Raw genomic sequence first — 13,736 nt, 5'->3', positions numbered from 1 at the left:
AGCTATGTTTGCTGAGTCTCATTCGTAGCGTACAAAGCGGCCATTTCAAATACTATAAAATAAACCTAAAACGCATGAAAATGTTATCCCGCAGGAAACGAACATTGTCCGTTGCCATGTCTGAACGTTGGAAATAAAACAGCTGTTCACAACCATTCATTTTTACTGCCGTGACAATGCACTGACTCCATCCTCTACACACGCGCCGACTTGTACACTGATGCCTCTTCTATAACGATAAAAAAATGTCGAATTTCCTGTGAACTAGGAGATATCTATAAGACTACCATTATGCGTTTTAGACTATAAAACATTCAGGCAGAACCCACCTCCAGATGGCTATCGACTATACGCTTTTCTAGGGCACCATATATTCTTAACAAATCTGCTGAAATGTTGGTGTGGTAGCAAAAAACGCAGTGCTTACAAATAGTTTATTGCAAATCTCGCTTCTCCACAAGAGGCGTTCACCTAAAAAAAAGGGGGCTTTTTATTTGTCACAGTAGATTTAAGTGATATTTCAACAAAGTGGGACGCACAAGCCCCATTGACTTACTAGAGTTTCAGTAAACAATTATTTCTGGCTACTACCCTCGGGAGCAAACTCTGGAAATTTTTGGTCCGATGGGTAAATTGGATGCTTAGAAGTAGCTTATTACTAATTTCACTTCTTTACAAATATGCATCTAGATTTTCAAAATGCTAAGCGTCTGCCCCAATAACACCACACGGCTTTTTCGGAAAGTGAAACACATTTTTTCCATTAACATTCGACAGTTTCAATCGCAAATTATAGGTTACCATTTCTCTCTTAATATGAACCGAAACACAACCAACAAAATACCACAGTGGAGGCCATGAAGAAAATGTGACAATAGTGGTGTTTTTACACATTAACGAGCCTTCGACACCGTTAACTAGGTCCATTTATTATGTGGCCTGTCAGGATACGCATCTAGGCAGATGACGATTATCGTTGTGTGGCAGAGATACACTCCAAAGCGTGCAAACTTTTTTTTAGAGTATAACAATTGCTGTTATTGAGAGAGACAGGGCTTGTATCAATACGGTGATTCTCGTCTCCAAAATCTACTACCAAATCGCAACTTTTGTATCTCACATATCTCCTACCCTCAGTGGCGACTGATCACTCTCACAATAGATCTTTCTACTGAAGGAATCAATCGCAGACGAGATATCTTTATTCTAGCAGCGCAACAACTAGCGTTATACCACTTATACTTTTGATACCCTGGTCATATTTAAGCGCACGCAGACGGTTCTTGGCAAACGAATTCTTCAACATCCGCCTTTGCCATACCAGAATCGAGCCGACTATAAATGTTTAAACTGCCTCATATCACATCGTCAACGACAACAGAACTTCTTGCAATATTGTCTTTAATACGATGCATAAGTTAAATGCCAAAAGGGAAACAATGGTTCGTCCTTTGTGACTTCGAAAAGCTTTCTTGTCACTTCATGGTGACATCATCTATTTGCAAAACATGGCGTTAGCTTAGGGGAAACTATAGGAACTCACTAAAGTAAGTGAAGAGAATTGCAAAAAAACTTCAAGTGGATATCCGGCAGCTGCAATCTCCCTGTGTATGTCACAGTGTGCGTGAAAGCTGGAGAAGTGCTTTTTAACAGCGACACATATGTACTCCCGCTAACACGAGGCAGATTGCGGTACCTACTAAGACAGATATCACGCCGTGGTTGCAGATCGACGTCGTGTGATAGCATTTCGAAATCTTCATATTTATTTCTCATTGACTTTTCGCTAAAAATCAAAATTACGTCCAAACTGGATACAACCATAGCTTTTGAAAACGTTCATCCATGGTCTGTGGCTCGGTACCGCGTATAAAAGACACCTACAAAAACTTTCCAGAGCTGATACTCTGGAATGCATCTGTGGCCGCGCGGATGAGGATATACAGCATCTTCTGTTAGAATATCCGCGGCATGAGGCACAGTGACTGCGTTCATCACGTCATTTAATGGCCATTCAGCCTCAGGAAGATCTTAGGTCATTGGCCAACATATTCATTGCAATGACGAGCGTCGCTAGCCGTCCAGAGATTTCTACAAGTGGCCAATATTATCAGAAACTATTGAGTATATTGTCCATTTGTAATAAGCTCACTCTATGTGATTAATTTGACCCTACTTTGGCCCATTCAATGCCTGAATTCATGCATTTCATTTGAATCTAATCCGTGCTTTTTTATGTTCCCGATTTTATTCTAGTTCTGTGAACAGACTTTGTGTGAACTTTATTTCACTTGTGTGACTGGAACTTGTGTTGCTGTATTTCCGAGTTGACTTTGAGTTTTAGTCTTGTTGTAGTAGTGTGCTTACGTGAGTGGACTTTGTGTTAATGCGTCTCGGAGTTGACTTTCACTTTTATTCCCCTTAAGTTAATTCGTTGCATCATATCTCTACGTGCAAAGGAGCAGCCAGCGCCAATTGAAGCAGCCAACCTCCCCAAGCAGCACATACCAATGAAAAAATGTTTGTGCGCACTTTTCGCCATTGCATCAAACGCCAACAGCATCGGGCCTCTTTGCTACGCGCATGCTTCTGCAGCTGTGTTCACAAGAGACACTTTCGCAGTCTAGGTAATTATTCAATACAGGGGAATTTCTGGCTGTTGCGAGCTATAGCTTTTATTCTAAAAAACCTGGGAGACGCTTAAGCTTCGCCTTGAAGTGTTGAATGCGATAGCATTAAAGGTTCTCTGACTTCTCTAGCTTCTACACAACGACAGGTTATGCAAACGCAACCTTTACCCGAAAACGCTTCCGGCGAAAGCCATGCCAAAAGGCGAGCTTTCTGGTTCCTTTTTATTTTTCCCTCGCATGGCCGATGCCGCCGCAGCCGCGGAGGCGAGCGCCCTCTGGTGGTACTTCAAGGAAGCGACCGTAGAACACTGCGTGCGACGCGCTGTTAGTCCTAGAAAACTATTGCTCTCGGTCAACGAACCGTCAACGCCAGTGACCCTGCGCTTTCTGCATAGAAGTTCTCTAAAGATATCGCTTTATTATTCGAATTAAGAACACCTTCACGGGCATCATCAAAGGGTATTCATCGCGATGCATCGCGGGCCAAGTTCCGGAAGCGTTCCAACAATGAAAACAATTTTACAGCGAAGCTGCCTGTAGCTAGGGTCTGGAAAAAATGTGCCCCCCAGAGATGTCGACAAAAACAAATCATCACGTGGGCCGATCCTGGTGATAGTGCAGAAAGGTCCCAAGCACAATGACACATGCCCCTGTCACGGGCACCGTTCAAGGCGTGGTTCAAGGGCACGGATGGTTCAAGAGCACGTGCCCTTGAACCACCCTTGTCACACGTGGGACCCAAAGGGGTCCCAGGCACGAGAGTAAGAACGATCTTTCTGAAAAAAATGTTTTCTACAACATTCATATAAAAAGACTTAAAAGATTCTCGGCGCCAACCGCACCGAGAAGCTGGATGCCCAACATCACTAGGGTATCCGTCTTGCTACAAGTGCATTCGGTACTACTTCCCGTAAAAAGCCGGTACGCTGAATCCAACGAACTGTCTCTTGATCTCCAAAGGACCCATTTAAGTTTCTCCTACGCCCTGAAGGTGAAATCAGCTGTTCATCATCTGTGTCATTCAGATATTCGCAACCTGTCCACGGCCAGGCTTTTCCGTAACGGCCCAGCCACTAGGCCTCCCCTGTCCCTTCGGTTGGAAGCACTGTCCAAGGAACAGGCGTCTCTCTTCTAGAGAATGTCCTAATAGCTCATACGCGACTTCCGTGGCCTTGGGAGTGAGAGACAATCATGTCTAATGTCGCTTTCATAGAAATAACAAAATAAACACCTGAGGCACATATATATTTACATTTTCCTGAACTTCAGATGTATTCCTATTCCGAATTTTATACAGTGCTTCTAAGTGGCCCCCCTGGTGTTGCTTACGCAGCTCTAGGACCTTCGTATTTAACATCCGGCACCTCGAATTCATAAAGTATTTTTGCGATGGAAGCATACGCGATTCTCTCTGCAGTTAAACAAATCAAGCAAACTAAGGTCACTACGCCTATTATGCGAAGCATATTACGAGGGCTCAACCCAGCTCCTCAGGCGCGGCGGTGACCATGAAATCACGTGACACCGTGACGTCACGACAGAGGAGAAGTGGCTTTGGCTCAACTCTTGCAAGACGGGCTGGGTGGGAATCGAACCAGGGTCTCCGGAGTGTGGGACGGAGACGCTACCACTGAGCCACGAGTACAACGCTTCAAAGCGGTACAAAAGCGCCTCTAGTGAATGCGGTGTTGCCTTAGAAACGCGCTGTTTCTAAGGCGTGCGTCTCTTGCTCAGGCGCACATTTCGTTGCCGCGCCGAACGCTGCTTTGCTCGACGCTCACCGCGTCCAATGCGGGGCGCGTAGTCGCTGCCCTGTAGCCCATTGTCTTACACCCCTTGGCGGGTCGACGGGAACGCTGTCGCGTTCCACTCTTGAAGGCGAAGAAGTAATGCATGAGTTGTTTCTTCGTCTAGCCGAACCAAATATAGCCAAGCAACAGCAGTTCACCAGGCTAAACAGTGGTTCAACAACTAAAATAAAGGCTAGTATGCTTCGCATCCTGGGCTTAACCTTACCTAAGCCACAGCCATTTTTGTGTTCACGGATTCATCGAGTGTAGTGAGCCCCAATGAGTGTACGAATATATAAACACTTGTCTTTAATGAACTATATGCATCGGTGTGCTAAGCTTATATGGGTGAATAATTCATTGTACTATGCCTTGCACCTGGGGACAGTGGCACAAAAGGCATTGGAGCTATTGACGAGAATGCTACCTCAGTAGTTTTTAGCGACACCGACACAAGCGTACTTATTTCAGCTACAGACATCAAACCATACTTACGGCAGAAGCTTAAGAAGCACTGACAGAAGTAGTGAGATGTCCAGGTATTCAATAAACTGCACTCGATGAATGTAAAAACTTGGGCGCTGGATATCGGGGAAAACAGCACGAGATGACTGTTTGCCGAATAAGGCACACTTACGGTACTCACTCCAGCCTTTTGACTTGAAGCAACCCTCCGACATGTAGCAAGTGTGGCAATACTCTAACAGTTATTCATGCTCTTCTCCAATACCCTCCTACAGAAATAGAAAGGAAAAAGGTTTTCCTTCCGCATTTCGTGTAAACCTCCCTTTGCACAAGTCAGTTTTTCTTAATAACCAAACGGTTTTTAACTTCAAACTGTTTTAAACTTTTTCGACGAAACAAATATCCTGGAAATCATTTGGGCAAGATATTTGTAGCACGTGCATGCCTATTAGTGCTAGCCTTTAAGAGCACTCATTAAGCACTGTTGTTGGTGTTACTGATATGTTTATAGCATCATCTATTCTAATTAACATTTGTTTGTCATAGACACACTAGTTATTGCCATTATTTTATTAGCTATTCATTTTACATCATTTATAGTGACAGATTTCTATGCATTTTAGACGAATAATATTCATATCATTAGCACTCAATTTTTTCGTTTTATCCAGAATTCACTGACAACACATCATCCTGTGTCATGGTACATTTGGTCATATCTGGCCCTTGCGCCATTAAAGGTCACACATCATCCTAGTGACGTCGCCATTTGACAGGTTTACGATGCTTTTTTCTCTCGTTGTCCTTGTCTGCGGCTCTTATGTGGACATCGAATGTCTCGCAACCCACAGATGAACCTCCATTAAAAACTTCAAACGCTAGGTTGATTGTCGTTGGGGCCACCTGAAACGAAAATTGTATAAAGAATTGTGAAACGACATGTGTGTGCATGTGTGTTCACAAAGCTTGCGAAAGAAAAGCTTGTGAAACGAATATTTCATGAAGTTTCCGCGCACCAACTGCTCCTCTCAGGCTCTTCAATAGGCTTAGCCCAAGAAAAGTTCGAACAGAGGAACGTAAGAGGTTGGCATTCATACACCACAGAAATGGTGCAAGCTAGATGTGAAGCGGATTACCCGGGCACATTCGCTGATTTCAGGCCCCTTTCTATGAAGCGAAATAAATTATTGTAAGATTGATTTGAGACAGCTAGTATATGGCAAAATGCAGTTTTTTTACTTACAGCAATGTAACCTGTGATAAAGCTGGCGCCTGCTTTTAAAACATAAAATGAAAATAAATGTCACAGGAAAACATCACACAGGTAAAGGATCATAAAATGACTAAAACTGAAGCACAACGCTATACTTTAAAGCCTACATCAACGATCCCAAGCACAAAACTGTAGAAGAAATCTCTGAATCTCTGAATTGTGAGTTTCGAGTTTTTTAATGATTCATTTAGTTATTAAGTTATTTATTTCTTAAATACCGCACTCATATGAAGACCCATGCAGAAGCGGTAATGTAGATACACAATTAAGCAGTACATGTAGAATGGAAGGACAACCCCAATATATTGCCGCAAGCATGTTAGAAAATATGCAAAATGTTACGTTATATGAACAATACACAAAATCATTTTATAGAGCAAAGCTTCAGAAGTACACAATCAGAAGTCATTTATGAACCAAAAAACCACAGCAAAAATAACCGGTTCATTAAGCAGCTGGTTCTACAGGAGGGTAAGTAAACAGGATGAACTAAGCCAATTTAATGACACATATTTTCGTTCGATTCACTTCAGATCAGTCGTTCAATGGGCAGGCTGTTCCACTCTGTTATTGGGCGAGGGCAGAAAGAATACTTGAAAACGTAAGTTCTGGCAGTGTAAGGTGTCAGTGACGGAGAGTGATAATGCCTTGTTCTGCGGCCGGTAATTAGATGTATGTAAGGTGGGGGAGGAAGACATCATTTGCCTTTAATCAGTAAAAAAAGAAATTTAGGTCTGTGATTCGCTCTTCTCAATGGCAATGACTGAATATTATGAGCAATCATTCGTTTGCTTGGGAAGTCAGTTAAGCGATACCTTAAAAAAGATAAACCGTACTGCTTTACGCTGAATCCTTTTTAAAGCATCAATGTTAGTTTTAGTATAACGATACCACATCTTAGCTGCATATTTAAGTTAAGGACGGGTGAGGGATGTATAAGCAATTTGACCAGTTCCAGCGGGAGCATCTTTTTTAAAGCCAAAGCTTTACTGGCGGCGAACTTGTAGTTTCGCCGTGGTGGTGCTCCGAGGAGGCACATGACGTCACAACTCGTGCCTCGCCGCGGATATTTCTCTCTCTCTCGCTCCCTAGTCATTACTGCGCATGCGCCACTAGTAGCACCGAGCCGCAGGTGTTCCGCCGCTGCGCAGGTGTTCCGCCGCCCGTTTGGTATGACGCCACACAGCGTTCCTCCTCATTGCGCTCGCCTCCTCTCGCTTCGCCAGCTGCGTCGCATGCCTGATAACATGTCGGAGGATTGCAAAGGAGAGCTCGCATCGAGAGGTTCAAGTCATTTATTAGCTTTGAGTGTGTAAGAAGACCAAATGTCTTTTTTTTTTCGAGATCCAAAAGTATGAGGTCATTTTGCTCAGAACTGTCCAGTATGCTAGCGAAATAATGAATAGGAGCTGTTAATTGGCGGTAAAGTTGGAAAGCGCTTTAGGAAACCGCTGCCGGATTCACAAAATGTCTCGGTTTCCTCAAAACTTGTTAATTTCATTAGCTATTATATGATCAACAAGTGTACAACATGTGGAGGTAAGTGATATGGAACGAAAGTTTGCTACTATTGTGGAATCGCCCTTCTTAGTGCTAGGATAACACGGGCAGTAAGACAGTCTCCAGGAAGCAGAAGTGAAGACAAAGATGTGCGAAATATTATAACTAAGTTAGATAACGCTATGAATAAGAGCATTGAGTATGTTGCCTGGCTCAGGAGTCGGTTTTGTTTACAGCAAACCTATATGCGGCTCCGATGTTGGGTTTCGTGTCCTCTATGTGCAGTAACTATTATGATGTGCGCCGATCCTGGTGATAGTGCTGAAAAGGTCCAAGCTCAATGGCACATACACCTGTCGGGTCGGTGACCTGTAACTCTTGCTTGAACTACCTTTGTCACACCTGGGACCCAGAGTGGTCTCAGGCATTGGGTAAGAACATATGTTTTTGAAAAAAAAATATTTTGTGCATCTTTTCAAAAAAAAGTACCATGAAAAAAATTATCGGCGCCAACCGCGTCGTCGCCGTCCACAGCGTAGAATCATTCCAGCGTAGAATTTCACTTCCCTTTTGTCGTCGTAAGGGTGAAATCGTATTTACGGGGCTATGAGCCATTCGCTGTCTTATGTGACCGGCAGATTTAATAACTGAGGTGATACGCAAATGTGTGGGCTATCTTCACGCATACCACAAATCAGGACAAGAAATATGTTCGTACCATTGTTCAGAATTCTGTGTCTCCTCTTTGTCAGGCGTGAAACAGCTACGCCGGTGAACTGCTCTCGCCTTTCCTCTCGCGACAAACTGGTTGAGGTACTGGGTCAACCTAGGCGACACCTTAGGCGATCTGGACCTGAAGCTGCAGACGCTACTAGCTTTCGCACCCCAAGTCGCCCCAAAGAAGCCGTCGCCTGCAAGGGCGACCACCTGAGTTCAATCTGCTGTTAGGTCCAACGAGAAGCATTTCCACTACTATGGCAGGCCAGATACATCAGACCCAAACTTCTCCTGTCCTGTGGATTACTTACGCAACACGCACACCTCGATTTTTCCACGGTGACGCATTCGAGAACGTTGAAGATTAGTTGGATAACTCCTAACGAGTCGCCAGTTTCAACTACTGGGATGACTTCAAGTAGATCCGGTGCGTCTACTTTGCTCTCGGTGCTTCAACACGCATAAGGTATGTGAACCACAAAGCTCCTCTGACGAGTTGGCAGGGCTTTCGGCTAGAGCTTCGGGACACCTACAGCAGCACTCATAGGAAAGAACAAGCCGAGCCAGTGCTCGCGTCATAAAACCAAAGACCACACAAGGGCGGTGCTGTGTTCGTCGAAGACATGTCTCGGATCTTTTCGGCGAGCGGATCCTTCCATGTCCGAGAAGAAGGTGCGGCTCTTGATGCGTGGACTGAAACAGCGACTGGTTGCCTGCCTTGTACGTAGTCCTCCTTGCACTGCAGCGGAGTTTCTTCGTGAGGCATCAACCATAGAGGGGATGCTTCGGCAGCGGTTGCCGCAATATGATCGTCTCACAGCCACCGCCTGCTCCCTTCGGCTGGAAACGAAAATAAGTTTCACAGACCTCGTACGGCGCGTGGGGAGGGAATAACTCCAAAAGTTCCAAGCTGCACGTTCCCTGCCGAACGTTACGGCAATTCAAGATGTGATTCGTGACGAGATCCGACTAGAGATGCAAAATTTCATAAAATTTAGAGGGGCGTGAAAAAACTAGTTTATGTTATGTTTTTTTAGAAAAATACAAAATACTGAGAATAGACTATTGCTCACAGAGCTATCAGAAACCTGACGCATTTATTTCTCTATCACTGACGAGAATATCATTGTTACATTATTGCATCATAAAAGTCCCAGCCGATCTTCCAGGTTCAAAGTCTAGGCACGATTTCAGGTCAAGGAATCGATTTGACATCAGCATTTCACCGACATTTCTACCAATCTGTGTCTGATTCATTTCTGCTTGACGTGTCATCGGTTCGCGGTGCAACGGACGAAGCCTTCTGGACATTGAAATTCGAGTGCGCATGTGCCAGTTTTTGCACGCCATCCCCTGTGAGCCTGTTGGGTAGCTTGGCGAGTACATTGCCATCTCGGAGTAGTTTCTTTCACATGCCCCAGAAGAAGGGGGAATCTGCAGTACGCGGCAGGCGAGAGGGCTCAAGGGTTGGTTCAAGCAAAGTCGCTGCTACCACGTGGTTGAATCCAGGTGCTTCGCACACTCCCAAACTCCTTCTTTTGCGCCATCTTTGAAAAAGAATCGCAGAAGCAGCACTGTGGGGAAGCTGTCGTTTTGTTTTTCTTTTTCAATTTTAACCTGGTTGAAAAACAAACTAGGTCCCCGAAATTGTCAATGTTTATTATCCACCGCTCAGATCTTCAGATCCGGCAAGCAGTGCAAGCTTTCGCATCCCCCGCCCCCTTGATCAGTTATGCCGGAGTGGTGCGCGCTCCATTTCCAACTACAGTCAGCTTCTCGTCTCCTACGGGAGAGGCAGCACCGCGGTTTCCAAGAGCCGCAACTACGCGTACGACTACATACACTGACCCACGACTGAACATGATGAAGGCGCATGACCGACGATCGTCCACTCTCTGACCATTGTGGCGGGAGCCGGTCACATTTACCGGGACTGTACGTTCCGCCAAATCGGTATCCGCGGCTTTCACCCGCCCGCATCGTTGCCTGCGCTACGGCGAGCGCGCTCAAGAAATCGAAGCGTACTTGGCAAGGCAATCATCATCTTGCGGTTCCACAGTGACGGAAGGCTCGATCACCATCTCCTAGACGCTTTGTGCTCCTAGCCGCAGTGCTTACTAGAAAGTGGGAACAGCAACATGCCGGAGTGAGGCTGCTGTATGCGAAGTTCCTTCCTCGTCGCAACGTGTGAGCCAAGAGCAATCGACACGTTATCGCCCAGTTGTCGACATCTCAACTGGCAGCAAAGTTTCTGCTGACATTGCGGTTTCTGTTCACGGCCATCAAGTAACTGCTCTCGTCGACATCGGTGATCATCGTGTGTGATGAGATCAGAAAGGGGGAGATCTGACGAGCTAAAAAATTCTACTGCTAAAGTACCAGTAGAACCGTCTCGCAATATCTTGTTTCTCGATGATGAGATTTCCGTCATGAAGAATCTGGTCCGATGATTTGTGTTTTCTGCTCCCCAGAACTTGTTAGGAGCAGTCCGAATGAAGTTGGGCAACGTATGCTGAAAGCAGCGTAGTTTAGCCTCGCTTACTGCTAGATTTAATTTTATTCGAAAGCTAGCAACTTTGACGCGAGAAATATCTTGTAGTTTTAAGCCCTTGACTTTCCTTTTGATGTGAAAGATTTGGCGTGTCACCTAGGTAGTAACTTCACATGTTATTTTAGACTGATGTTTTCTCTTTAGACGTTTTCTCAAATATTTAGTGACCGCAACCGGACATCAGCGTGAATAATACGTTCGCTCTAAAAACAAAGACAATACTGAGGGCACTAACGTCATAGCACGCAAGAAATATAGTTCTGAAACTTACTCCAACCAGGGCCTGAAATGAATTCGTCAGCAGCGATTCAGCGCTTATCCGTGTCGTTATCTTTGGAACGGGGCATGTATTGTTCCACTCCTCTCCCAGATACTGTTCCGTCGTCGATGTTCCACCACACAATTTGTTAAGGCTGAAAAAAAGCATATTTAAAAGTCTCACAATGAAACGCACAAACTTGTCAAGCTAAGAAAGATTCAACGGAAAAAAGAAAGAATTCCTCATTGTTTTCTCAATGTAAGTAACGTACGTTGGCATCTCTGACTGCTACATCTAATTTTATTCGAAAGCTAGCAGCTTTGACACAAGAAATATCTTGTCGTCTTAAGCCATTGACTTTCCTTTTGATGCGAAACATTTCGCGCTTCATGCAGGGAGTAACTTCAGAGGTTTTCTTAGACAGTTGTTTTCTTTTTAGACGTTTTCGCGAATATTTAGTGACCCCAACTCCGTGGTAGGCGGGTTGGTATGGTGTTCTGCTCCTGAGAACAAAGGTCGCAGGCTTGATTACCCTGTAGGGTCACCGGGTTTCAGGGGGCGGCAAATGCAAAAATGTTTGCGCAGCGCGCTTTCAGATATGTTAAAGAACTCCAGGTGGATAAAATACCATTTAGGCGCATCGGGACCAGGAGTTTCATTGGCTTCCTAAACATTATGAATTCATAAGACTATGTGCAAAGCACCACTGTGGTCAATGATAATGATTAATTAGCGTGCGTTCTTGAAAAGGTTTTGGGAACATCTACGCTATACAAAAACGATTTAAAAGTTTGCTCGCTCTCGCTGGGTTTTTAATCATAGGTTTTTCTTTTTTAAATGTGTGGTTTGTACCTTTAGATGGCCCCGACATTTGACCATCGCATGAAGCCGAAAAAAAAGACATTCAACATATATCCAAAGAGCAGGAGCATGTGCAAAAGCCTGCGCATGACTTCTGGAAACTAGAGAAGGTAGCCTACGAGCAAAAGGGCAAGATGTAAAGGGATCCATCCATGAGTAGTATATTGGCACCGGCAGCATATAATATGCTGTCCATGTGATAAAAATTGTCCTCAATAATTACACACACACTCACCGAGTCACTAGGAGGAAACGTGCAATTATAAAATGTTGTTACTTCAATTTCCATGCAAAATTGATATCGCGCTGCAGTCAGAGGCAAGCTCACTTGCATATGGCCAGATGGCGGTCATCACTTACCATGATCCGATGGAATTATGGCATTCAGCTATGTCGCCCGTGGCCTTCGTTATGGTGATTTGCAACGTGGGGTTTGAATCCAAAGGCTCCTTGATGGTGAGCGTGAAGTTAAGGCGCCTGTTCTTCCCGATTTGTGCGTCCTCAATTGAGACATCGCTCATGGAGACTATATCGCTGTCTGCACCAGAGGAGTAATGCAGAAGTTACGCTGAGAATGTGTGCATTCAATAAGTGTGAGTATCCTGAAGCGACCCATTGCTGCGGCAGGCTAGGCATCAAGGCTATGAATCTTTATTATCCTACGGCATGATTTGCAATCGCAAGATTGCATGGAAGGACGCATCGCATGAAACATGACGCTACAATTGATGGACCAGTATATATTATAACTGCAATGTTCTACTCACGGCAGCCACGTGGCAAATAGTTACAGAGGTGAGGTGTGGGTCATAGTACAGAACACGCGAAAAAGGTCTGGCTTGACGCTTATCAAGTTCAGGGCGAGCCAGCCAATTACAAGCAATGCTCATGTGGCAGCGGTTCGAGCCTACTCCGAATATTTGGCGCGCATTCACCTTCAACTCAATGATTGCAGGCCCGTACACACGAAGACGGTAGTATACTTGAATCGTGCTTTAGTAGAGGCACCAACCAATCTTCTTGAGAACATATTAAAACAGGTGACCGTTAATCGCTAGCAACAGCTAAATAAAATAAAGCACGTGTGCACACATTAACCTGAAATGACACTGCCACGAACAATAGGGTTTCAAGTAGATTGTACTTCCGAAAGAACAGCTTTGCGAATGCAGATAAGAGAGTCCAGCATTTTGATATGTTTCGACTATGGCTTTTTAACGCCAGTGCATGTAATTGGTACAGCGGTCCCCACTTGCCTGAACAAGAAGTAACGTCGGGATACTGCACGAAGCCTTCGACAAGTGCGAGGCTGCCAAGACCAAAGAGCATCAGTGTAGAAAGCATGTCTGCGATAACTTTTGCATCGGTCTGTCGATAGATGTAACCATCGCGTACCCACTTCTCTATATATACCTCTCATTTGCCCCGACAAGCCCCATGAGCGTGCATTTAGACAAAAATATAAAGAAAGCAACGCATTGAAATTCTCGAACTATGCGTTTTCCGCTCCGAGAGGTAGCTTATTATTTTTTTGCCAACCATTGCCATACTGACAGCAATCACGACCATCGAAAACATCACGCGATATGGGAGGACGTCCTACACAGATCACTAACATAACGTCGCTGCGCTAGTGCCTCAAATAAATGTAGAAATACCATGGGCAGTCACCGCGAAAACACGTCGACAC

General features: G+C 44.7%; 1 protein-coding gene across 1 annotated transcript; it reads right to left on the bottom strand.

Annotated features, from left to right (window-relative positions):
* Positions 1-5,562: 5,562 nt before the first annotated feature.
* On the bottom strand, positions 5,563-13,393 carry LOC139050383 (uncharacterized). The gene is made up of 4 exons (XM_070526643.1): positions 13,299-13,393; positions 12,407-12,580; positions 11,198-11,339; positions 5,563-5,788 (listed from the first exon to the last, which is right to left on the bottom strand). The coding sequence occupies exons 1-4, from the start codon at positions 13,388-13,390 to the stop codon at positions 5,639-5,641; spliced, it is 558 nt and encodes a 185-aa protein (XP_070382744.1). The 5' UTR covers positions 13,391-13,393; the 3' UTR covers positions 5,563-5,638.
* Positions 13,394-13,736: the final 343 nt, after the last annotated feature.

Source organism: Dermacentor albipictus, chromosome 10 (assembly GCF_038994185.2).
Source record: "Dermacentor albipictus isolate Rhodes 1998 colony chromosome 10, USDA_Dalb.pri_finalv2, whole genome shotgun sequence".
NCBI classification, from domain to species: Eukaryota; Metazoa; Arthropoda; class Arachnida; order Ixodida; family Ixodidae; genus Dermacentor; species Dermacentor albipictus.
The sequence above is the reverse complement of the archived record's forward strand: the minus strand, read 5'-3'. Positions and strand labels throughout refer to the sequence as shown.

Excerpts from the sequence above, each read along its gene's own strand:
- LOC139050383 (XM_070526643.1), bottom strand. The coding sequence starts at position 13,390 with ATGCTTTCTACACTGATGCTCTTTGGTCTTGGCAGCCTCGCACTTGTC. Across the intron at positions 12,581-13,298 it reads GTTACTTCTTGTTCAGGCAA|CGATATAGTCTCCATGAGCG; the intron begins GTGGGGACCGCT and ends TGGTGCAGACAG. Across the intron at positions 5,789-11,197 it reads CATTTCAGGCCCTGGTTGGA|GTGGCCCCAACGACAATCAA; the intron begins GTAAGTTTCAGA and ends TTTTCGTTTCAG.